The sequence below is a fragment of the Myotis brandtii genome, unplaced genomic scaffold (assembly GCF_000412655.1).
Source record: "Myotis brandtii unplaced genomic scaffold, ASM41265v1 scaffold633, whole genome shotgun sequence".
NCBI classification, from domain to species: domain Eukaryota; kingdom Metazoa; phylum Chordata; class Mammalia; order Chiroptera; family Vespertilionidae; genus Myotis; species Myotis brandtii.
In genome coordinates, this window is record NW_005370423.1 from 3,607,790 (window position 1) to 3,633,751 (window position 25,962).

Consider the following 25,962-nt stretch of genomic DNA (forward strand, 5'->3'; position numbering starts at 1 on the left):
GCGAGGGATTCAGTGGGAGCCCTGACTGCACAGAAAGGCTGGCTGACGTCTAACCCTGTCCATCATCTGTTCCTGGTACAAACCACCTTCACCGTGTGTCCTTCGGGGCCTCGGACCGGAATGCCTGGCTTACGGGGCTCGCTGAGTGCTGGGTGTAGGAAGCGTTACAAGGAAAGACCAGCATTTTTCTTAGCGGAAGCCAGGATGTGGGAGGAAGGAATTCACGCTGCTATTTTTACATTTCTGCAAAAGTCTTAGCCTTCGGAGAACAGATTGCTTTTAAAGCACAGCACATGCAATTTGTTTCTCCCTCAAAAGTGAAAATTCATGTGGAACTTTTAGATGAAAAAAGTAAAATACAGGTTTAAAACGGTTTTCTTGAAGTTCGGGATATTGGTGAGAGCTGGCCTATAAAGGCAGGTCCATGCCTTGACCTCAGTGCGGAGGGAACAGTGAAGCGAAGTCAGTTAACTGGTCATCAGTGCGACAGACACCCCTGCGTTTAGAAGAGCTGTCACCCACACACTCGCCCAGCAGGTAGGCTCGACCCGCGGATGCAAGGAAGCCCACACGCCAGGCAGCCGTGGCCACACGCCGTGCGTGTACCTGCTTCCCATGGACCAGGATGGTGGTAACGTGCGGGGCTATGGAGGAGGAGAATTTCTGGGTAAATGCAGCCCCAGAGCGAACCGCCAACCTGGGTGTGTCAGTGCGAAGCCATAAAAGGGAAAATACAGTCAATACAACTTCCGGGAGCCTGTTCTTTTCAACATAATAGTCAGCACCGTCAGCGTCTGCTGGCCAATGGCCTAAGATGCCAGGGTAACATTTACCTAAAAGCCACATGTAACATTTATCTCAAAGGCAAGTGAAGCAAAACCGGGGCTGCTTAGCCAAAGGAAGATCATGGCCACTCGGGCCCTCCCCGGCTGTCAGGCAGCGTCTCTGAGCTCGCACGCTGCACGTGCTGAGGGTCTACAGTGAGAAACGGGGTCCCCCCAGGTTACGGCACTATTTCTCCTGGGCGGGAAGGGCGTGTTTGTGAGCATCACAGAGCTGGAAGGCTGCCAAGAGACTGGCTTATCAATACTCTGATTTCAGAGATTCGAACCCCAAGGCTCACTCGGGTGAAGGGAGTTTCTTACATATCTTGAGACTTTTTCCCCCCAAAATTAGAAAATAATGGGTCACGTAAAAAATATATATGTATACTCTTACTTTCAAAATGTTAGATTCCGCCAGTAATGCTGTTAGAATTGCTTCAAAATGCAGAGAGCCGTGCGTTTAGGCCAACTGCCCTGCTGTGAATTTAAACTGTTTTATTTCGACTTACCTCATTTTGTTTCAACCCCTGGGAAGAGACTACCGCTGCAGAACTCATTAGTCATTTTCCGAGAAGCCACTGCGGGCCCTGGGAGCTATTCCGTCTAAGTGGTGAGAACTGCCTGCTCAGGGGATGACTGGTGCCGGCGCTGACATAAGCCTCTCCCCCCGTGGCCTCCGAGGCAGTGGGCAAGGCTCCTGACAGAGCAGAGCCGGAAGCACTGCTGGGCCCCGGGGGGCAAGGTCACGCACAGGCCGCCCGTGCACACCCCCAGGTGCTGCTCCGGGGAGTCTCCCTCCCAGGCACTTTAATCTCGGGGAGTGTGGCGGGCACGGTGCTGGCCGCGGAGTTGGACAGTGGAAATGAGGGGGAACAGCATCTTGGAGACCAGCCCATCATCTTCAGGCCCTTCACTAGGACAACACACAGGACAAACACAAGGACAAGGACACTCATACGAACCAGAGCTTCTTGCTGCCAGCTTTCCTATAGACTCTCTCGATGTGATCGGACACGGTACCTGGACATCGGGGAAGAGAGTGCGTCACATTTATTCTCCACTTAAAAGCCACTCACATTTCCCTTACCGGTGTGGCTCAGTGGATAGAGCGTCGGCCTGCGGACTGAAGGGTCCCAGGTTCGATTCCGGTCAAGGGCATGTACCTTGGTTGCGGGCACATCCCCAGTGGGGAGTGTGCAGGAGGCAGCTGATCGATGTTTCTCTCTCACCGATGTTTCTAACTCTCTATCCCTCTCCCTTCCTCTCTGTGAAAAATCAATAAAATATATTAAAAAAAAAAAAAGCCCCTCGCATTTCCATTTTGTTTTGTTCCACGAGAGCTGGTACGCCCACACCGTAATGTCCCGCACTGCCTGACACAGGTAACATGCTGCCCAAATACACAGTGTGGTCCTGCCCCTGCTGCTAGTTCGTCTGAGCAGGTGATTTAGTGAGGACTGGATGTCTCGATTTTTTCTTAATTAATATGCAATCTCTAAGTTTTCAACACATAAAAGTGTTATTTTAATTCACTGCAGAAAATAAAACACAGAACATAGCCAACTGAGCAAATGCTGGAGCCTCTGCATATATAGGGTGTCCCCCCAAATGTATACATATATATTTTTGATAGCTCAATTGACAATGTTTTCTTTTCAGATTTAACCCATGGGAATGAATAATTATTCAAAGTGTGTATACATTTTGGGGGGACACCCTGTATATGATTCTTTACTTATTTGTTCGGCAAAACTACGGAGGCGTATGCGCTGCTGCTCACACCCACGCCACGCCCTGCGCTCCCTGGTGCCAGTCCCCACTGGCCGGGCCTCATGTCGGCTTTGCCAATGAAGTAACCACGTGAGGAGACAGAGCACCGAGAGGAACAGGGTGAAGAGGAGGGTCGTCATTTTACCCTGAACTTACTTCTCTGACTCTGTAACTAATCGGGTAAAATCACATTCAGGTTCTATACACGCTCTCGATTTTCACTCTATCGTAAGGTTTTACAGATTTAAACCATCTCAGTATCTAAGTGAAAGATGAGTATTACTCCCAAGTTTACAAAAAATGGTTTAAGAAATGATTCCCTCAGCATGTTTGTGATAAACTATTTACATAAATATTGTTCTGTGTTAAAGCACTACTAAAATACCCATCCTGGAGTCCAGGCTCCTAATGAAATCCTTGCTTTTATGAAATCCTATTGTTTTAAAGTGTAAATTTCAGTGAACGTCCTCAATATAATTGGGATTCTGCTTATACTTATAGTTTCAATACTAATTAGAAATGAGGGATTCTGTTTGAAATTCGCCTAAAGTTCTTCCGCCTTTAATTAGTTAAGAAAATTAAGAGTATTTAATTCGCATGTATAATACTCAAGGTTGGCTCTTAGCTACAATAATGCAAAAACGAATTGCCTTATGTGAATAAGTGATTATGTTTAGTTCACTACCAAAACTATAAATCTTATTAATTACACCGATGCTTAAAATTCTGACTCAATTTCCAGGTCCAACCAAAGCAACATGTCCCAGATGAGCCCAAAACGCTGAGTAGCTGGACAACACCCACGTGAAGTGTATCCTGCATTGTTCTCTATGGGAAAACGCCCGATGGAGAACTCAGGGGCTCTTGAGAGCCGCGACTCAATGCACAAACTCGGGTCCAGGGGTAACGGGTTCCCCGTGAACGCAGCGTGGTGGACACCACGGAAGGGGCTTATTTCTGTTCATCTTCAGGGCACACCCCCATCCCGTGTCGGTTCCGCCCACGTGGCTGCTGCGGACCACGGGGCGGCTGGTGTTTACAGCTACAACAATTCAATGTTGTTCTTGAAAACGGACAGAAAATAAAACTGGAAAGAGACACTGTCCGGGAGCAACCAGGTTCAGAGTCACAGCAGAACCCCGGCTCCAGCACCGTTCAGACCATCAGAGAAACACCCTGCGTCCCTGAGCCATGAGGAGCGCACACCTCCCCCGCCGGCCAGGTGGCGCGCACGAGCGTTTCCCACGTAAATGTTTAAAAGAGTTCAAGGAAGTCACTGGTGAGTCTGGTGTTCGGCAGAAGCTCGCGGCAGCGCGGCCGCTGCTGGAAACGTCTCCGCCCGCCCCTACCTTCCTTTGTGATGAAGGTGGGGCCTTCCCTCTTGAGCAGGATGCCCAGCAGGATGACTTGGCTGGCCAGGCCGCTGCAGTCCTGGGAACACAGATCACGGGGGTGACGGGGGGCCACAGGCCTCCCTCGGGGCCCCTGGGAAGGGCCCGCCTCACCTCCAGCTTCTGCAGAATGTCCTGGGTGGGTCTGGCCCTCCACTCGGCGAGGCTGACGTCGGGCTGCAGTTCCAGCTCGGTGGCCTGGGAGGCGCTGCTCTGCCGTTTGACTTTGGAATGTTTGGGGAGCTCTAGTTCCTCGAAACTCTTGAATTCCGGAACCCTAGACGCCAACAGAGAACGTTTCCGACTCCTGCACCTGCAATGGGACCCGGAGACACGCCAGCCCCCGGGCGGGACTCACTCCTCCGTGTCGCTGATGCGCAGGAAGTCCAGCTGCTCCACCACCGCTCCTGATATCAGCGTCTGGAGGGCGGGAAGGCGGGCGCGAATGAGTTCATCAGGCCCAACTCTGTGACCTGTGCACACGCCTGACTGTCCCCATGTCATTCTTCAAATGGGTTTACCTAACATATCAACCCTGAAGCCATTTCTTACGTGGGTGTTCTAAAATCAGACAGGTTTGCACATGCCACACACACACGAAACACAGCCCAGACACCGAGCTGCGGCCCACGAGTCAGAGTGAATAAGGACAGCAACACGACACCAACTGTACTTCTCTCTGCTCTCAGAGCTGTGGTCATTTTCAAGCTGAGATAAAATTCACTGCCTATTAAAGTGCTAAAAAATAATTTGAAATCAAAGAAAACACGAAATGCTGAAATTGTCTGGGCAGAGATCCTGTGAATCGCTGGGTGCCGCTCATGGTGGACAGCACACACACAGAGGGCTCGGCTTCCCTGGGTGAGGGGAAGGCGCTGGAGGCCTATGGGCTGGGGAGAGCAGGAGGAGGGAGCCGCTGTGGCCAATAGGAACTTAGGAGAGGACTGTTAGGACCCAGGGGGGATGGTGGTGGCCTGGACCAGTGTCGGGGCTGGAGATGATGGGAACGGCTAGGTTCTGAGAGGAGAGAACCGGTTTGATACTGGATTGTAATGTGGATATAAAGAAAGAGTCAAGAATTCATTTATTCTCAAAGCTGGTAACTAACACTGAAAACATAAGAAAATTAATTTTGATTTAATGTTTTCTAGTTTTATTAGCTTGGCCTCCCTTCTGTACTAATAGCCCGTAAAGGGAATGTTTAATTGGAGTCAATAGGCAAGTGGGCTGGGGAGCCACTGCACGGGGAGGGCGGGAATAACGCCCCGAGACCAGCGCCTCCCACAGCGCGCACATGGAGAAACACCTGCGCCCTCACTGGACTAACTGTCGTAACTAAATGAGGTGCGAGCTCAGCCTTGGCGCCGGAGGAACACCAGCTACCTGCAGGCGGTCCACGTGCACCTTCACGCCCCCGACCACGCCCTTCTTGAAGGCCGCCAGCATGTCCAGGATGGGGTTGAACCGGCTGCCCCTAGAGATAGAAGCAGACAAGCAAGATGCGCATGTGAACGCAGGATGAGAAACGGACCACCTCCCACCGAGTGCCCTTCACACCTGCCCCGCGCCGGAACCCCGAGGGGAACGGGGAGCACGGGCGGCACCGCCCCGCGCCCACCCACCTGATGTTGTCTTCCCGGATGAGTACGAGGAAGAGGGGCCGCCCGTGCATCTTCCAGTACTGCCGGATGAACTGCAGCGCGTTCTGTGGGGACAGCGGGGCGGGGTGGCACCTGGCTGAGCCGGCAAAGCCCTCCATGCCCAGGTCACTCCCAGTCCACCCAGGGGTGAGCAGGCGACCAGGGCAGAAGTCCAGCACCAACACATATGGCAGGGCACGCACAAGCTACCGGAACCACCCTGCCTTCATACTTTGTTCTCTAAGAGAACAGATGCATGGGACTAAGGATGCTTGTTTTTGGCGTGTGGCCTGATAAGCACAGTCAAGGACGGCCCCAGGGGAGGCAGGCTCATGCTCACCTCCACCCTGAGCGTGTGAGACGGGAGGCGGAGAGACTGGACTGAACCCACACGGACCTCCCGCCATGGGGAGGTTCTCCTCCGACTCAGTGTCTCCCTGCCCATCCCCCTCAGAGCCGGGCAGCACTCGCGCGCGGCGGCCGTGATGATGAGCAAACAGGGGCGTCACGACCCTCCGCAGTGGAAACGGAAAAGGGAGGAGGCTTAACTAACGGGGCTACGAGTTGGCTGTCTTCCTTGACATTCTTCATAATGAATGGCTTCTGGCTCAGCTTTTGTTCCAGAGGAGATGACCCGCGGGCGCCAGAGGACCCAGAGTCCGAGCAGCCACGCCAGCTTAAGCAGAGCAGACCCTGTCACCCAGACCACCAGGGTGACGGGTCGGAGCCAGGACCTATGATGGAATTAGCCGAACAGCCCTGCCTGTGGGTGAGGGAGTGCTCCCGGCTACCTTTATGTCGTCTATCAGCAGCAGGACGTCCTGGGACATGTAGAAGTCACTCAGGTCGAAGATGATGGGGTAGCACACCACAGTCTTCCCCAGAATGCGGTAAATCTGCGGGAGACGTTCAAAATAAACACAGAGCCGGCCGAGGCTGAGGTACGTTACAGAGTCTGAAAAAATGACTACTCATGTCCGATCAGAGGAGGCAAATAATAGACTCATAAAAAACACGTAACATGAAGGAGTTTTAAAGCCCCTGACTGACTGGGGGTGTGAGGAAGCACATGACCGTCCCTCCACCACGACAGAGAGCCCCTGTCGGCAGCCACCACCATCCCGCTATCTCAGGGCACTCAGAGGTAACGGAGCGGGGCGCTCACTCCCTCCCTCCCAGAAGACTTCTGTGATGTCACACAAATCCAATAAGGAAATTGGCTGTAAAAAATCATGACTCAGGCCCAACCGGTGTGGCTCGGGGGTTGAGCGTCGACCTATGAACCAGGAGGTCAGGGTTCCATTCCCGGTCAGGGCACAGGCCTGGGTTGCAGGTTCGATCCCCAGTGTGGGGCGTGGAGGAGACAGCCCATCAATGGTTCGCTCATCATTGATGTTTCTCTCTCTCTCCCTCTCATTGCAGGTTCGATCCCCAGTGTGGGGCGTGCAGGAGACAGCCCATCAATGTTCGCTCATCATTGATGTTTCTCTCTCTCTCCCTCTCCCTTCCTTTCTGAAACCAATGAAAATATAATTTTAAAAGTGACTCCAGGGAGGAGCCCAAGTGCAGCCGCTCCCGCCCATGGTGCCGCGGTGCCCACCCCCGGAGCCCGCGCACCTTGGACGTGCCGAGGCAGCCAATGGGCCTGTCCGGCCGCCCCGAGAGCCCCAGCTTCTCGTTGACGCCCAGGTGGAAGTAGGCCTGTAAGACACACGTGTGTTAACAGAGGGGCGAGGAGCGTGCTTCCCCCCCTGCCCCTGCCCCACCCCCGCCATTTCCTGCTCCTTTTCTTCTCTCTCCAGAGGAAAAGCGCGGGAGACCTTATCCCATGGGCTTGAGGCACACAAGCCGGCCGATGGCGGCCACTGGACTCTGGGCCCCGAGATGTGAGAGCCGGACGGTCAGAGTCAGCCTCCGGCTCTGCCGATGCACAAGGGAACGAGACAGAGGCCCCGGGCCCACCACGTCCGCCAGTTAACGTCAGAGCACAGGCCGCAGGCGCCCTCCTCCTCCCAGCACTTCTCACCCAAGCGGGAGCGTCTTACTGATTTTTCTGCTATAAATTTTATTTTAAAGTTTAAGCCAAATGCTACTACACGGCCCCGCCGACTCTCACCACCCGTTGGGCAACGCTGGTGCATGTTAAAGGGGCGGGAGTTATTCTGTGACCCCTAAACCACCAGTAGCAGCAGGACAGCTCCCTAACGCCATAGATCAGTGATGGCGAACCTTTTGAGCTCGGCGTGTCAGCATTTGAAAAACCCTAACTTAACTCTGGTGCCGTGTCACATATAGAAATTTTTTTGATATTTGCAATCATAGTAAAACAAAGACTTATATTTTTGATATTTATTTTATATATTTAAATGCCATTTAACAAAGAAAAATCAACCAAAACAATGAGTTCGCGTGTCACCTCTGACACGCGTGTCATAGGTTCGCCATCACTGCCATAGATGCACGCACACCCCACGCATCAGTGTGCAGACGTGGACATGGATGGTGCATAGATGACATCATCTGTGCGCTGCCTGTGCGTTCATCTACATCTCAGTGCTGATGTGACTGAAGGGACGAGGTCTGCGGAAGTCAGGAAAAGGGGGCTCCCAGGGCGACGGTGGGGAGCCAGCACCCACCTTCACCAGCTCCTGCTGCGCCCAGATCTGAATGGGCTCCACCTGCTGAGGCGTCTGCGTCTGGATCCCGTACGTGTTGAGGAAAACCTGGAGGCTGAGGGGCCAGGCAGAGAGGGACCTTGGGGACAGCAGGGAGCAGCGTGGAACCCACGGGCAGAGACGGGGCTCGGGGCAGCTGTATTTGTCAGCGGAGCAGCGTGCCGTCTGCCCTGGGACCCCGGGGCCCGGGGGCCTCACGGAACATCAGGTGGGAGCTCTGGGGACGGGCCAACGTGGGCGGGGGGCAGGCACAGGATTGGGGGATCCCCCTAATCTGTGAGCTCGTGTTTCAATGCTGCACCCCAGGCCACACTGGCGCTGGTCACAGTAGTTAACACTCCCGTCACTAAAACTGACGAGAATGTGGTCCTGCACTTAAAGGGGCGTGCACGCCGTCCTTAAACCCTGCCAAGGGCCTACGCGGAATCTCTGCCGCCAGCCTCAACATCGGGAGGGGAAAGCGAGCGCCCCCCCCCCCAGGCTCCCCACAGCGCACGCCGCCCTCCACGCTCCATACCGCTGGCTTTCCGCGATGAGCGCCACGTGGACCACCAGGTCGTTCTCCAGGGGGCCCTGCCACACAGAAAGGGGGCGCGACTGAGAAGATCCGGTCACCACGGCTGTTATCCGGGCGCCCGGGCAGCATTAACGTCTCCGGGTTCACTGAGAGGACGGCACGAGCTGCCTGCGGGGCCGCCCCTCCTGCTCTCGCTGCCCCCTGGTCCCTCTGACGCGCACAGTCGTGGGACAGGAGGGAGCCATCAAGCTCACCGCCCGGGGAGGTGAGCCGTCGGGCTCTTTGGAATGAGGCCTGAGAGTAGTTTGGGGACGGAGAGCCATTTTCCATCACTTCCCTCTGAGGGGAAGAGGAGGAGCTAAACATAAAAACCCAATGTTTGTATTCTCTGTGAGACAGTGACTGGGAGTGAAGTTACTCGTTTGACATCTTAACACGCACACGGCTCCTCCCGGTCCTGTTAGCAACTTGCCTGCGCACCTCATGTGTCCGAGAGCCAAGCTCTAAGGTGTGGCTCCCACATGGGGGGCCGGCCCGCTCACTGCAGTCAGCACCGTGTCCCCGCACAAGCTGAGGCTCAGCGGTCCCCTCGGGGCCAGCGCTGGGCACGTGCTTCTGTTTCGGTGACGGAGACGGGCTCTGGCCATCTGACGCCCTGAGCCCTACGTGACCCACAGGGAGCGCTCAGAAGCCCCGGAACCCCCGCGGTAGGCAGCTCTGAGGACACGGGACACACCATGTCTTCACAGGGATGCGCCCCACTCCCGCAGCGCGCTGTCCACGGCCGACCCCGCCAGGGACTGCCTCTGTGGTTCTGAGGGTGGACTGTGCGTGGCATGGAAGGCCAGCAGCACAGAATATGCGCATCAGCAGCGAAACCCGCGCGGCCAAAGGCACGACCCCCAGGACCGCAGTGACAATGCCATTTCGGGCGGACTTCCTGGTGGGGAGGAGCCCACAACCAAGGTACGTGCCCTTGACTGGAATCGAACCCAGGACCATTCGGTCCGCAGGCTGACGCTCTCTCCACTGAGCCAAACCGGCCAGGGCTATAAATTCTATTTCTATTCGATAAAAACCTTAACAGTTCATGTTACTCCAAAGGGCCAGGAAGTAAATGAATTATTCAGAGGCACATCGAGATTTCTAACGAGAAATCAAAACACTGAGCCTCATTTCTCTCGGGTGAAGCCTGGTATTTGCATCAGAAGGAGGGGTGGGCTCCGACGGGGGTCGCTGAGTCTGCGGGAGTGAGGGCTCCTACCTAAGGGGTGAGGACGGCGTGGGCTGGCAGGCAGCCCCGGGGCGTCCCAGGAGGGCACTGCAGCTCCCGGCCGTGGCCTGGTGTTTCCTTTGGACTCGCAGGCCTGCTTGGACTCTGTTCTCTCCCTCTGCCTGGCAGACTGGAACCAGCTCTGAAGTGCCCACGCGCAAGGCACCACGTGAGCATCGGCTGGGGGCTGCAGGGGCTGAGCCATTCAGCAAGCTCCCTTCACAAACCACCTGCCTGCTGAGCGTCGGCCTCCGAGCCCCGCCCGGAGCCCTTTGCCCACCATCCCCCCCAGAAGGAACTCGGCGCCCACAGAGGTAAACATGTACGTGATTTACCGATCGATACTGGCTTCCATCCGGCTCTGGAGCTTGGAAAATAAGCTCTGACGATTAAAAAGCATCCCTCTCCCACCTGCCTTTCCTCCCAGACCCGCAGAGCAGCTCAATCCGCCCTAATTGGCCTATTAAACGCAATTCTCAGGCTCAACGCTGGGGTGTTGCAAAAATGATGACCGGGAACCCAAACTGCCTCAGGGTGCTTCAGCACACGTGACCTGCTCTACCACGATAATTAAACCAAAGACGTGAAATACTGCTTCACTCGCCCAAAATACTCATGTTCTATTCACGAGACAATGCAGCTCAATCCGCCCTAATTGGCCTATTAAACACAATTCTCAGGCTCAACGCTGGGGTGTTGCAAAAATGATGACCGGGAACCCAAACTGCCTCAGGGTGCTTCAGCACACGTGACCTGCTCTACCACGATAATTAAACCAAAGACGTGAAATACTGCTTCACTCGCCCAAAATACTCATGTTCTATTCACGAGACAATCCAACTCCCTGCGAGTCTCCGGGGGCCCCTTAGGAGGGGCCCCCACAGCCCCGCCTGCCCTTAGGAGGGGCCGCCCTGGGACGGGGAGCACTGACGGGGGAGTTCCGTGAGGACCAAGGGAGAGGTCTTCTTCAGAGACTCAGACCTTTAAACCCGTCAACAGATTCAACATGAGGAGAAAGGAAGCCCCAGGCAAGTGGCCTCTATTTATGAGAAAGTGGATTTCCCTCAGAGGAAGGAGCCAGGCGTCCAGTGGCTCGGAGGGGCCCGGAGGGGCGGGCGTGGAGGCCTGAGGCATTGGTTACAACGACACCAGCCACCGGCTCCGTGTGCTCCTGGGCGCTGGACCTCAGCCTGGCGTCCTGCCTCCCCCCACGCTCCAGCCTGGCCATGGGAGCCATGGCCGTGTGAGCCGTCACTGCCCTCCCGCTGCTAGTGGAGCTGCTCATCTTCACCAGCTCAGGGGCCGCTGGAATGGTGCCAGCAGTCGGCCCGTTGCTTTAAACTTCCAGGTGGACCTCCCTCAGTTCTGGAGAGTTCTGACCCGGCGTGTCCTTCCCTTTGGCTCCAGGTAAACAGTGATTGACAGGAGGCTCTTCTTCCCTAAAGATGGGGATACGCCTGAGAAGCTCCTCTGTGGCTGTGTTGGTGGAGGGGGGGTCCAGGCCTTCAGAGACATCGCCTGAGAAGCTCCTCTGTGGCTGTGTGTGTGTGTGTGTGTGTGTGTATGTGTGTGTGGGGGGGGGGGGGCCTCCAGGTTCCCGGAGGCGTGTTTGCCACCTGGGCTGTGTCCTTCTGTGTCATCGTAACGGCCACGGGTTCTGTGCTCAGTGCTAAAGACCCATCTTGCAGGGAAACCCGGCTCTGAGTCCCATGCACTCTCTCTCTCTTTGCCAAGCGAGTGAAGTGAAGTGTGTGTTAATCCTTTAAGTAGAAATTGTCTCAAACTGGTCCAGCGATCTGAGAGCATTGGAATGAAGTGAACCAAATAAAGCGGAGCCTCGTGCAAAGTTTCCTTAAATCGCCCAAGGTTCGTAAACCTCGAAAAACCGTGAGCAGCTCTGAAACAAGAACAGCAAAGGGCGCAGGACAAGCCCGTGCTGCAGGAGCTGCACAGGAAGCGACTACATGGAGAGGCTGCCCCCTGAGTGCGGCAAGCCCACCTAGGGAGCCCGTCTCCACCACTGAGCCCGTCACTCCCCGCACCTGGCTCTGGGCACCGTCCACGCCATCGCTCCGAGGGTACCCGCAACCAGGTCCTGGGAGCCCGCGACGGCAGTGCCCCGACTCACACATCACACCCAGAAACCATGTGATGGTGCGCGAGCTGCAGGGCGGCGGTGGGAGCCCAGGCTGGGCTGCTGTGCGGCGGGCCCTGCAGGTCTGCAGACCAGCCCCCGAGTTCCGGCCAGTTCTGCGCCCTTCCTCCCAGAACACACGTCGTCAGCCTTCCTGACCGTCTCAGAGTCCAGCTCTCCCCACCTTCCCACCCACTCCCGCCGGGTTCCTGCCTCCCCCTCGCACACCCCGACTCCCCTGCATCGCCACCCCTGCAGGTGCGCTGCGCTGTCCGGACAGGGAGTGGAGACAGAGCCCGTCCCCGCCTGAGTGAGGGGCCCGCGGCCGGGAGACTCGTCTACTGTGCACTGACCGCCACTCTGTGTCCTGAGAAAGCCCAACGTTTATGTAACCGTCTCCAAACAGCTTCTGCTCTGTTAACCACTCAGGTATTCACATGTTTTATGGAAAAAATGATCAAAAGGCTCAGAGAAATAGTGTGACAGGATCTAATGGGTCTGGTTGGCTCTCCCTTCCTCTCATTAAAACAAGTGTGTGTGTGTGTGTGTGTGTGTGTGTGTGTGTGCCCACATGCATGTTTTTTAAACTAAAGGGAGCGCTGCCCGGGCCGGTCTGGCTCAGTGGTTACCGTGTGGGCCAAAGGACCAAAGGGTCATGGGTTTGATTCCCGGTCAAGGGCACGGACCTCAGTTGCAGTTTTGATCCCCCACCTCCATCCGGGCGCAGGCGGGAGGCAACAATCAATACGTTTCTCTCACATCACTGTTTCTCTCTTTTCTCTCTCCCCCTCTCTCTCTCCCCCGCTCCCCTTCTACTCTCTCTAGGGGGGAAAAAGCCCATGGAAAGACAATGAAGGGGCCTGTACACTGCGTGAGCCTCACTCCCGTGAGAGCGGCCTTGCTGCTCTAGTCAACAGCGTCCACTGGCTGCGCCCGGCCACGCCGACCCACTCCCGTCCCTCAGGCATCTCCACAGCCCACGGCGCCTCATCTTAACAGCCCCCGTGACCGGTGTCGCTTACCACTGAGGTTTGCTGACCCTGCAAACGTTCATTCTGTTGCCACCACATAGTCTGCATCCACAGGAAGAACTACATAGAATGTAAACACCCCTCCGCCCAGCATGAGAGCAGGCAGTGGAACGACCGCCAGCCCTGCGGGCTGCCCGGAGCTACAGCGCTGAGAGGCACCCGCCCGCCCCTGCCCCCGTGCACCCTGCACCTTCTCAAGCCCACGGGACACCTTCACATAACCCTGTGAAGGGGACGTTTACCAGGAAGACATCTCGCTGGACACCTCTGGCTCACACTTCCTCCTTCACAGGCAGCCCTTCACCCCAAGACATTTTTAAAATTAAAGTCTAGTCACCGGCCCATGTGGCTCAGCCGGCTGACCATTGTCCTATGCACCCAAAGGCTGCTGTTCAATGCCCAGTCAAGGCAGGTACAGAAGGCAACGCTTGATGTGTCTCTCTCACATCAGTGTTTCTCTCTCTCTCTCTCTCCCCTGCCCTCCCTCCCTCCCTTCCTCTCTTCTCTCTCTTTCTCTCTGAGCATGTCCTAGGGCAGTGATGGCGAACCTATGACACGCGTGTCAGAGGTGACACGCGAACTCATTTTTTTGGTTGATTTTTCTTTGTTAAATGGCATTTAAATATATAAAATAAATATCAAAAATATAAATCTTTGTTTTACTATGGTTGCAAATATCAAAAAATTTCTATATGTGACACGGCACCAGAGTTAAGTTAGGGTTTTGCAAAATGCTGACACGCCGAGCTCAAAAGGTTCGCCATCACTGACCTAGAGGGTATTATTCTAAGTAAAATAAGTCAGACAGAGAAAGACAAATGCCATATGATTTCACTTATTTGTGGAATCTAAGAAACAAAATAAACAACCAGAATTGAAACAGACTCATAGATACAGAGAACATTTTGATGGTTGCTAGATAGGAGGCAGGTGAGGGATGGGTGAAAAAGATGAAGGGATGAAGAAGTACAAATTGGCAGTTACAGAATAGACATGGGATGTAAAGTACAGTATAGGGAACATAGTCAGTAATACTGTGACAACTCTGAAGGGTGTCAGATGGCTACAGATTTATCGAGGTGACCACTTTGTAAGTTATTTAATGTCTGGTCACTGGGTTGTGAACTGTAAATGAAAAATAAAACATGATTTTATTTATTTATTTTAAAAAGATTTAAAATAATTAGTTAATTGAATAACATAAATAAAGACCCTACTTCTTCTTTTATATATATTTTTATTGACTTCAGAGACTAAGGGAGAGGGAGAGAGAGACAGAACATCAATGGTGAGAGAGAATCATTGATCGGCTGCCTCCTGCACACCCCCTATTGGAACTCGAGCCTGCAATCCAGACATATGCCTGACCAGGAATCGGACCACCTGGTTCATAGGTTGATGCTCAACCACTGAGCCACACTGGCCGGGCTAGGCCCTACCTCTAAAATGAGTTGGCCCTGTTTTCACTTTCACTACAGGGAAGCTATGAAAACGCGCTCATTCACTCTTGATCTTCCGTTCTATCGCAATCATGTAAAAACAACAGCCTGCTGACTTGTCTAAAATGAGTGGTATGAAAGGTGTTAAAAAGGACTTGCACCTCGTTTCCTTAGCAGTGACCAGTTCTGGAACAGGGCGGGAGTCTGCCACAAAAACGCGTGCCCGTTTGTTTAATGTCTACTTAAAAAGGACTTGTACCTCGTTTCCTTAGCAGTGACGTTCTGGAAAACAGGGCGGGAGTCTGCCACAAAAACGCGTGCCCGTTTCTTGCAGCTTGGGGAGCGTTTCTCACGGTATCTCTAAGCTGGGCAACGTCCAGGCACATGGCAACGCTACCTTTACACAGATCGCCACGGCGTTTCTAGGGACATTGGGAGAGGTCTTCAACAATGAGCGACATTAATAACAGAGGAAGGAGGGAAGGGAGGAGCAGCGGTGGCCACGGCAACAGGTCATTCATCCTCACAACACCCGCATCCTTCGCAGGCGACAAATCGGAGGCACCGCGTGGCCAAGCACCTCGCACCCTCGGCTGGGGAGTGGCAGAGCTCAGCTCACACAGGCAGGCTCTCCCGGGCCTGGGCCCTGAACCACGGGGAACCTTGCCCTTTAAGAGCAATGACTTTCTCTACACCTTGATGGGAAGACGCCAGGAGGAGGCCACAAACAGATGTCAGACCTACGAGGTGGTAGTGTCCTGCCCACACCAGGGAGCACATGCCGGGACATTCTCTCGCGTACTTTTGCAAAATTTAAGTGGAAGCAATATAGGCTTAATGATGGCAAATATCGACCTGTCATTTCCATTTATTAATAGCAGTTTAGCTCATGAGGCAGGGTTGATTAGTGCCGTGATATTCTAAATAGCAGCAAATTATTTCCCGGTCTCATTTGTCTGATCATTGGGATGTGGAAAGCTCCCACGACCATCAGCATTTTACATAATTAATGTTTCGCCGCCAGCCACGGAAACGAAGCTCTATCTTATTATTTTGTTAGCTAGAAAGGACGACAGATAAAGTAAGACGTTATATCCTTGGAAAGCATAAGGGCTAGTCTACTAACACTGACACGAATGAAGCAGTTAGCCGAGGCCTTTGAAAGCGCTGATTTCCTGGCGTGTTGTTCTCACGCGCTCTGCGCTGCACCTGCGGGCCTGGCTTGCTGCTCACGAGCCTCCCTCCAGGCGCTCGCCTCTGACGCGCGCCCCTCCCACCTGGCATGGAGCAGGCCCTCAGGAGAGTCAATAAGCAAAATGACAAACCGGCGCAGGAGCAGGTTAGAAACGTTACTTGTGGTCATCGTCGCTCTCGTGGCCACAGCGGTAAACATGGCTAAGACCTTAAAGGTCAGAAATAGTTGTGTTTGTTTCTCGCTGCACTGGTTTCCGTCACTCGGGAAGCACAGCCAAGCCCCGGAGGTGCCAGCTCCGTGGCACCTGGCACCGTTCCCTGGGGAGAGGGGCCAGCCTGCAGGAGCACCCCGATCCAGCACAGGATGGGGAGGTGGCTGCAGCTCCCCGCACAGGGCCACCCTCCGACAGCCAAGCGTTTCCACAAACACAGCAGCCGCCTTCAACCCTCAGCGGGTGGGTGGGCCATTCGTATTTGCCTTTTAATGCACAGAAAGGTTTATGAAATAGACCCTGAGTTCAGCTCAAACCATCATTGTTGAGGGTAAGAAGATGTATGAATAATTTTTGTTTCTTTAATGAAATGACAATTTAAAAAACATTTCACAGAGCCCGGCTGGTGTAGGTCAGTGGTTGAGCATTGACCTATGAACCAGGAGGTCACGGTTTGATTCCCGGTCAGGGCACATGTCCAGGTTGCAGGCTCGATCCCCAGTGTGGGGCCTGCAGCAGGCAGCCGATCAATGATTCCTCTCATCATTGATATTTCTATCTCTCTCTCCCTCTCCCTTCCTCTCTGACATCAATAAAAATATATATTTTTTAAAAAGATAAACTAGGAAAATGCAAGAGAGGTTTAATACACGTAATATATAAAACACTATGCAGACTGAGAAAAAAAACATAAAACCAAGGTTAAATGGGCAGAGCGAATTAACGAGACATTTTACAGAGGACAGAGAAATGACTAAGAAATACGTTTTTTAATAATCAGCATGTAAATGAAGCAGAATACAAAGTCACATCTTACTAAGTTACCAAAGTATGTCTGTTTAATGAGCATATTTAATGCCACAGAGGCTCCGGGTGACACGCTCACCCTGAGGCCCTGACCAAACCCATAAAGTCCTGTGGTCATGGCTGTGTGGCCTGGGCAGGGGGGAGGGGGTGGGGAGGAAGGGCTCTTCTGAGCCTCAGGGATGACACCGGTACGCGTGTTTATTGGAAAGAAGGAACTTGGAGATAACCCATCCCTTTTGGCAAGCAGCTTGCTAAAGCTCTGACCCCAGATGGCCATCACATGAGATGGGAATGTCATTCTATAAAGTGCATCGGCGCTCCCACAGCCTCTGCTGGAGCCCCACACGCCGCAGGCGCCCTGACGATCGGAGCGGACCCACGCCCACTTGACGCCTTCTCAGAAACTGCCCATCGGCACGCAGTGAAGGAGGCGCACGAAGCAGCTCCCCGACCTCCGCACCGCACCCACCCCGAGATCCGAGAGAAATGGCCGCAGACACACCCTGTCTGGGCGTGAAGACCCGGGGAGCCCGCCCGCCGTCCCACTCACTCAGCAGCTTTGCGATGATGTACAGGGCTTGGCCCCAGAGGAACAGCTTCCCGTCCCGGCCACTGTTGCTGGGGAAGCGCTTCTGGCTGCCGGGGTTTCTCTTCTCCAGCTCCACGAAGTCGGCCGGCACGTAGTAGTACTTGGGGACGACGGGGTGGCCTGGGGGTGCGAGAGTGACTGTTAGGAAGCAGAGCGCGACGAGACTTGTGCAGGAGGTGACGGGCCCCACGGGCTACGGGAAGCGGCTGTGGGGCCCCTTTCAGAAACTGCCGGGAAGAACTTGAGGACCCCAATTCCACGCGCAGGACACGCTTCCGCCAACACTTCCTGTGGCGCCTGGAAGTGCACCCATGGCGCGGCACTATGCAGGTGCTGGCAGGCGGCGAGGAAGCCAGTTTTAGAGGGAGGGTCGGTCGGGGAAGCTCACACCTGGGACCTGGTGCGGGGGGGGGTCAGACCCGGAGCCCGGCTGAGAGCAGAGAGACCCCGTTTCCCACACGGGCCCAGACCTCCGCGCCACACCTTCCCCGGCCACCTGGTTAGACCTGCTCCTCAGGGGAAGCTAAGTGTTACTGTGAGAAGACCGGAGTCTGGGTGCCGCAGGGGAGACAGCACTCCGAGCTTCTGCACGTCAGCCCGTGGGAAACTTCGTCTCCTAATGAGATCGCATAGGTTTCCCTGAAGCTCCGTCCCCTGCGTCGGGCAGGACTGACGTGTGTCTGACACCCACACGAGGGTCTGTCATGCACTGGTTCCTAGGTCAGCACGCGACCACTGAGCCCCGCCGGCCGGGCTGGAACTTCGCCTTTGAAATTCCTCTGAGAAAGAGTTCTGTCTCACACAGAAGACTCCGTCCCACTCTTCCCTGGGCCCTGCTGGCCTCTACCTGGAACCCGCACGCTGCTCAGAGGACGGGGCCTGCGATCATTTCTAAAATATGAAGTCCATCCTCAGAGGGCGGCGTCTTAGCAGACATCGACATAACCTGAGGAAGGTGCTACAGGCGACTCCCAAGAGGAGGCCAGAGCGCACCGGGCCCATGGCAGCCCTCTGCAGGCGGACTCCCCTGAGCACCGTGGTTCCGGGCCCTGATGCAGATCCATCACGTCCGCCCTGGCTGGGGGCTCAGTGGTGAGAACGCAGCCCCCAGACTGAGGCGGCGCAGGCTGGCTTCCCGGTCAAGGGCAGGTACCTCGGTTTCAGGTTCCATCCCCAGCCCGGTTGGGGCGTGTATGGGAGCAACCAACCAATGTATCTCTCTCACATCAATGCTTCTCTCCCCCTCCCCACCTTTGCTCTCTCTAAAGATCAATGAAAAAATACCCTCTGGTAAGGATTAAAAAACCAGTCCTTCCTGTCACGCCAGCACAGAGCAAAGGAGCTACAGCGGGTGGCGGAGGAGGACCCGCCGCCCGGCCCGCGTCCTGCAGTGGCTGCAACCACGACCACCTGAATCCCCCCATCCCGGCCGTGCCAAATGCACTCCTTTCAGAAGACACATTTGTGACAAGTGAATAGATTGTTCTTTCTAACTCATTCAAGGCCCCCTCGTTTCTTTCAGTCTGACAGCAACTGCTCTAAGAGGAATCATGCACATTTGGAAGGCGCCTCCGGGAGCCCCTCGGGAGGAGCGCCTGCAGCAGCCGCAGCCTACCTTCCGTGGTCCGGTGGAGCACGGGCGCCAGCAGGTCCTGGTACTCCTTCACCTGCGCGGCGTGGCCTCGGAAAACCCCTGCAACACAGAACACAGCGCAGCGCCGCTCAGCGAGCACGCGGGGACTCCCCGCAGAGCCATCGGCCCACCTACAACTATTTTGGTAATTATCTAGGTAAATGATAAACATAAAATTTTAAAAAAGGTAATGAAAATGTGTGTGATAGTTTTCCAGGAAATCAATTTCAGAAGGTCATGTTAGCATTTAGGATTGAAAACTGATTATTAATTGAAATTTCTCGATTCTTCAGTGTGAATGTTATAGATATCCAGTGTCGCAGATTATAGCATTCGTGGTTTCTACGCATGAAACTTTCTTCTTTCTAAATATGAAAATAGAGCTGTATCATTTTAAAAATAATTCAGCCCGGCCAGCGTGGCTCAGTGGTTGAGCATCGACCCATGAATCAGGAGATCGCGGTTCGATTCCCCATCAGGGCACATGCCTGGGTTGCAGGCTCAGTCCCCAGTGTAGGGACCATTTATGTTTCTATCTCTCTCACTCTCCCTTCCTCTCTGAAATCAATAAAAATATATTTTTAAAAATAATAATTCACAGTGTGGTTCTAACTCTCTAAGTGATTTAACATTCCGCCGGGAAGCGGGGAGCGTAAAATGCCGATGAGATGGCACAGGCACTGTCTGAGCGGCAGGATGCGGTGGCGTCTCGTGCGTGCGCCTCCCGACACACCCAGCCCGCAGCTCAGCCGCAGGGAAGCTCACTCACCGTCGATGATCATGTACAGGAAAAATATGGGGAATTCACATTCGATGCCATCGAACAGCTAGAACAGAAAATAAAATATGGAAATGTCATGAACAATTAGCTGGAACAATCACAGTGTCAGGGCAATGTATCAATCACAATTACAGTGGGATATGCAAAAGGAGTGACTTATTGTATAACAAAACGAGGCTGATTTGAGCAGCAGGTTCGTTGTTGTTTTTTAAATTCTCTGGACTCATTCAAGGGCTCATGTGCTTCGTCGTCGCTCAGCGCGCCTTCGCTCCATCAATGTTTACGGGACTTAGCACCGCCCGTGCCCGGCATCAGCGGGACCAGAGCTGAGAACACAGACGCGCTCCCTCGAGGGCCCAGCCCACTGGGAGGCGGCGAGGAGGCAGCACCTGCCGCCCTCTGAGATGTCCGTCCTCGTGTGTCAGGAACAGGGACGAACCCCGAGTCTGCCAGGGTCAGGAGGGCTTGGAGAAAGGGGGTTCACATGATGCCTGCAGGCCTCCCCCACGAGGGAGCGGGGGTGCCTCACCACGCACCCAGGGATTTAACTTCCTCCTCAACACAGTGGCGCAGAGGATGTGCGAGGAGGCTCCTGGTCTCGCCCACTGGTAGCGGCCGAGCAGGACGCAAGCCCAGGCGGCACTTCTGACCCGCTGGCACCGGGGGTGGCATTCTCGGGTACCTTAATCTCAGCTGGTTTGTAGTAGCGTCTGTGGGGATCCTCCAGGGACGTCCTATACCCGTCTCTCAGGAAACGCTTGAAGCCGTATTTCCCTTTCAGCTTCCGAACCACCTTGTCGAGTGTCTGGCTGAACAGAGCTTCGTCATCCAGCGCGAACGCAGGGTAGCTGATGCAGGGGAGCAGGGCGGCATCCGTGTTCTGGGGACAAGAAGAGGGGGCGGTGGACCTACAGCGACAAGGCCGACATCCCGCGGAGACCCAGGGAGTCAGGAGTCGGCAGGGACCCTGCGCCAATGAGGCGTGCCCCAGGGATAGGGGCGTCCACGCGGCCTGGGAGAGTGGGCCTCAGAGGAGACAATCTTATCCGTGAGTAAGTCTTCTCAAGGCTCAACACTGACCTCAGGCTTGAGATCTTAATTAAGGCAGTGTGTGAAATTTCACACCGATAATTAGTCCTTACAACTTAGTTTGTCATAACAACTTGTTTACAATCGCGAAAAACAGAACAATCTAAATGTCCAACAACTAGGACAGTATATTAGCAGCCATTAAAATGTATACTGTGGAAACCATTTTTTTTTAATATGGAAGCATGTCCGTTCATAGAACTCCGTTACGGAGCATTATTAAGAATATCCTCCAGTTTTGTAAAGTGAAAACATTGTATATGTACATCAACCATGCGGAAACCCACAAACATGAGTGTGCCGCCTATGATGAAAGTCTGGGGGTGCAGGAATGAGATGATATTATTTGCACTTGTGGGTTTTACTTTTCTCTTATCAAAATCTTGTGCTACTTCTTCTATACAATAGTTGTTTTTAAATAATTAAATACTCTCACTTGGGATGTTTTCTAAAAAACAGAGCCACAAGCAACTGCCAGAAAACTCTGAGAAAGTCTCCTCCCGGCATATGAAAGTCACCCAGAGATGACGTCACAAATGGCGTCTAATTCACGGCAAAGGTGCTCACATGAGATCGCGATTCCCGGGGCAGCAGGGAGCACAGAGTCTGCCTGTTGCGATTATGAGCATCGAGATCCACAAATATGACTGACCACGAGCAGCCCTGGAACGAGAGAGACGGGACTTGTACAGAGCTGGGCATCTGAACTGTAAAGAAACTTCACCCAAAAACAACAACACTGGCTGCATGTGAGAGCGGCTCTACTACAGGAAGAAACTTCACCCAAAAACAACACTGGCTGCATGTGAGAGCGGCTCTACTACAGAAGATTTTAATTTTCTTTTCAGTACAGTCAGGTCTTCTCAAATATCCTGCAATACACATATTAACTTTGTAATCATAACAAATGTTATTTTCCTATTTCCCTATTTCTCCTATATTTTCTTATAAATCAAAATATATTGATAACTAATCAATTAAAGATATTCAGTCTAATAAAATGCCAATATTAGTTAGCCTGTGAATAGAGAAAACAGTAAGACTTACCATGTATGCTTAGGCTGCTAATTAGGGAAGTTAACTGCATGCCATATCATGCAAGTCTGCCCTGAGTTGAAATTTTAAAGGCACAATCTAAGGAGGCTAATTTATAAGGAATGAAGGGAAATGGTAGCTTTGGCAATTCTTGCTCAATTTGATTAATTTGATTTGATTTGATTAATATAAACAGTCACCTTCTATTTTCTGCCAAAAAACAAATGGCCTCCTTGTCCAGGCCTCCCCCTCTCCCAGCCTCCAAGGAAGGTGCGCAGGGGGACAGGCTCCGCTCTCACCACATTTCTCACCTGGGCAGAGGCCAGTCAGCGACATGGTTTGCTGTCCTCTTACAAACGGACCAGCCTGCCCTGCCTGCTGAGGCTCGGTTGGCTGGGCATCGTTCTGAGCACCAAAAAGTTGTCGGTTCGATTCCCAGTCAGGGCACAGGCCTGGGTTGCGGGCTCCATCCCCAGTAGGGGGCGCGCAGGTGGCAGCCAATCAATGTTTCATTCTCACATGGATGTTTCTTGCTCTTTCGCCCTCTCCCTTTCTCTCTCAAAATCAATTTAAAAATCTTAAAAAAAAAAAAACCCAGGCCATGCTTTAGGCATATGGTCCAGATTTACAGGAGGATAAAAATCACCCAGGGCCATAGGCAGCTATTCGTATTCAGAAGCGATTTTTCAAAAACGTCCTTAAGGAGGACGTACAGATGGGATTAATTATCACCTGCTGTAGAGGATCAGACACATTCATTTCAGGCTGCAGCGTTCAAAGGGAGGGAGACGGAATGCCTTGCTTTGAACGCTCTGCAGAACCTGAGCAATCTCTCTTCACGTTCAGACGGGGCCTCACTAGGTCGCGTGGTGACTTCTCCCGTGAAGACAGGAGAAGGGAGAATGTTCTCTGAGGACGTGCCAGCCAGCATGTCTGTGCGCCCTGGGCAGCTTTCCATCTCCCACCTCCTCAGTCATCACAACTCTGCCCGGCACCTGCCTCCACCTCGCGAGCGTATTTGAAGACCCACAGCGAGACGTGCCCACGCGGAGGTTCCCTGACGGTGCTCCAGGGAACGCACCGCGTCCCCTCCCCGGGCTCCTGGTGTCCTCACCGGGAGTTTCTGCCTGTGACCCTCTGCACCGGTTTTGCCCTCCCCCACCTCTGGCAACACCAATCAGTTCCCCGTACCTACGACCTTGTGCTGCTGTTTATTTACATCCCACACATCAGTGAGATCATACAGTATTTGTCTTTTTTCTCTGATTCATTTCATTTACCATAATTCCCTCGAGGTATAGCCATGCTGATGGAGATGTCCAGACTTTATTCCCTATGGCTGACTCCTATTCTATCGTGCACGCGTACACCCATTCATCCGACAGTGCCCCCGGCTGCTCCCATCTTTCTTGGCTGATGTAACAAGGCTCAATGCCATTATTTATGCCATACTACCCTCCTATTTCTCTGTCTCTCTCTCACACACACACACACACACACACACACACACACGCTCGCACGCACGCACGGTTAAATGATGTGTGGAGAGGGAGGGTGAAAAGGAAATAAAACGACTGAGAGCTGCGTGAGTGCTGGGCTCCTCGGGAGGAGAGGAGTGTGGGTAGAGGCCAAGGACCCGGTCGGAGGCCCCGAGAAGCCCCGGGCATCCCCGGGAGAGGCGCAGCATTAATGCTCGTGGTTTTCCACGGGCTCTCACACCCACATCCCACAAGAGAGGCCGAGTGTGGGCCGTGGGTGACGTAGGGCCGCCATGAGAGCGCCCAGAATGCGCGCTGCGCCCCTTTTCCCAGTCCCTTCCTGTCGGCCTCACTCTTCATCCTTCCCGTCCCGGGTGTGACGGGAGTCCACCCCCAGAGGAGGTGGGAGGGAGGGAAGAGGTGTCCGTGGGGAGGGGGAGACCGCTGGGTACCACTAGGAACTTTCTTACACTCACCGCTTGGGGTCCCTAGTATTGTCATCGCCCCGACAGAAACCGCCACATTTTACACCTCCGTTAACTCCCTCCAGGGCATCTGTACTGGCCTAGCATTTTCATAGCTTGGGGTTCACTGTAATATCGGCCGGAGCCTCCTTTGCCCGTCCAGCTTAGGAATCTTTACGAACATTGCTAAAGAACACGAGTGACTTCTTGACCCAGAGGAGGATGCGGTATTCTTACATTTCATTCCTTTCCATCAACAGCTCGAGCCATGCTACTTGATTACGTGCAGGGACTGGTTAATGACCTTCTGAACATGTAAGGCAACCCTCAGGGTTTTCTCTCTTGTCCCAAAGAAAATGAGATTTAGACATATTCACAGCCAGGTGAGGGTTAAGCTAGGATCCAAACTTGCAATTCTGTGGCTGTATATGTTACACGTCCCCCTCCCCAGAGCTGTACGTTGATGTACATCACATAGAAACTGGTGTGAGAACTGACATGGGAAATACACGGCATATAAGGCCAGAAATGTCTTAAATGTGGAAGCTCATCAGCAGATTTGAGGGGAAAGTTATTGAACAAAGATGATGAGAATTCTGCCGAGCCGGTGTGGCTCAGTGGTTGAGCATCGACCCATGAACGGAGAGGTCACCAGTTCAATTCCCAGTCAGGTGCATGCAGGAGGCAACCAACCGATGTTTCTCTCGAATCCATGTTTCTATCTCTCCCTCTCCCTTCCTCTCTCTCTCAAATCAATAAAAAATATTTTTTTAAAAAAGGTAACGAGAATCCTTTACTAAAAGATTTTTAAAATGAAGCAATGTTCTTTAGTTAGGAAACTAAAATTTAACTGGCAAGTCCCAGGGCAGCCTGTTCGACCGCGCGACATAGATTTCAGACGTTCTGCGATACTGAGTAATGACTTGGCTAATGAGTGGCCAAATTAATTAAACAGGTAATTAAAAAAGTAATCAAAGTTTGTTGCTGCTGCTATGTTTTTTTTACCTGATTGCCAAAGAGGTTGAATCCATTAATTGCTTCTAGAGCTGCTTTTGCTAAGCCAACCGAGCTGAAAGGGAAAAGGAACACGTTGTAACTCTGACCCATCTGGCTACAAAATGAGCACCACCGTCTGATGAATATTCACAAGCCAGTGTCTCTATTAACACTTATAACAACTTCCGGAAGAAGAAGAATGTCGGGGAGACCTCGGAATGACATGTCGCTATTTTAGTGTTTCTATTCGATCGTGAGTGACCTCTGGGGGGAATGTTTCTAAGATCCCCTTGGCGTGGACAAATGGCCATAGGACGGGTGGGAGCAGCTTTAACTCGGCAGCACGGACAGCCCCTGGCGCAGGAGGGAAAGGGCGAGCTGGGAGGAGGCTGCTGGGATGAGCGGTGGAGTCACCACCAGGCTGGGCACCGTCAGTTCAGACCAACGCAAAAGGGCTGTGCTGACGTCAATCGGAGCCTGAAAAGGACCTCGCGTCAGACACGACCGGAGCGTGGTGAGCTGCACCCAGCTGAGCATCGTGCTCGGGGACCGGAACAGGCAGTGCTTTCTGTCCCCAGACGGCTGGTCAGCAGGCCTCTCATCTGCCGCTGCGTTCCTCTCTTTGTGATACAATGTGTACTCCTCTGCCGTACACAATTGTGCTCAAAAATGGGGAGACCCAAGTGTCATTAAAAATAGGACACTGTTGTCTTATAAATAGCAACCTTTAAGCATTTTAGACCTCCTATCCCGTTTATTCTCCTTACTGCAACTGTTTTCTGAAAGCAACTGCGTGCGCCGGGAATACTGAACAAAATTAATGATCTGTCATCGTTTCAGCACGTCTCCCAGGCAGTTAACAAAGCGGGGCCGGAGCAGCAGCCTGGCCCGGAGCCTGGCAGCAAAGCCAGTCCTCCCTCCTCCCACTCCCTCTCCCCTCTCTCTCTCCTCCCTCCCCTCCCTCCTCCCACTCTCCCTCTCTCCCCTACC

The 25,962-nt window shown here is 53.4% G+C and overlaps 1 protein-coding gene across 1 annotated transcript in view; it reads right to left on the minus strand.

The window, feature by feature from the left end:
* Window positions 1–25,962, minus strand: part of PHKB (phosphorylase kinase, beta) — a 63,418-nt gene that overhangs the window by 10,419 nt on the left and 27,037 nt on the right. The window contains exons 8-24 of the mRNA XM_014528409.1: window positions 24,982–25,045; window positions 21,567–21,662; window positions 20,593–20,790; window positions 19,899–19,956; window positions 19,112–19,189; window positions 17,410–17,616; window positions 11,232–11,395; window positions 8,818–8,873; window positions 8,262–8,355; window positions 7,243–7,326; window positions 6,417–6,521; window positions 5,608–5,690; window positions 5,369–5,459; window positions 4,344–4,405; window positions 4,100–4,262; window positions 3,944–4,025; window positions 1,787–1,844 (exon numbers count right to left, since the gene is read on the minus strand). Coding sequence (XP_014383895.1) covers window positions 1,787–1,844; window positions 3,944–4,025; window positions 4,100–4,262; window positions 4,344–4,405; window positions 5,369–5,459; window positions 5,608–5,690; window positions 6,417–6,521; window positions 7,243–7,326; window positions 8,262–8,355; window positions 8,818–8,873; window positions 11,232–11,395; window positions 17,410–17,616; window positions 19,112–19,189; window positions 19,899–19,956; window positions 20,593–20,790; window positions 21,567–21,662; window positions 24,982–25,045 — 1,743 coding nt within the window. The remainder of the gene's footprint in view (window positions 1–1,786; window positions 1,845–3,943; window positions 4,026–4,099; window positions 4,263–4,343; window positions 4,406–5,368; window positions 5,460–5,607; window positions 5,691–6,416; window positions 6,522–7,242; window positions 7,327–8,261; window positions 8,356–8,817; window positions 8,874–11,231; window positions 11,396–17,409; window positions 17,617–19,111; window positions 19,190–19,898; window positions 19,957–20,592; window positions 20,791–21,566; window positions 21,663–24,981; window positions 25,046–25,962) is intronic.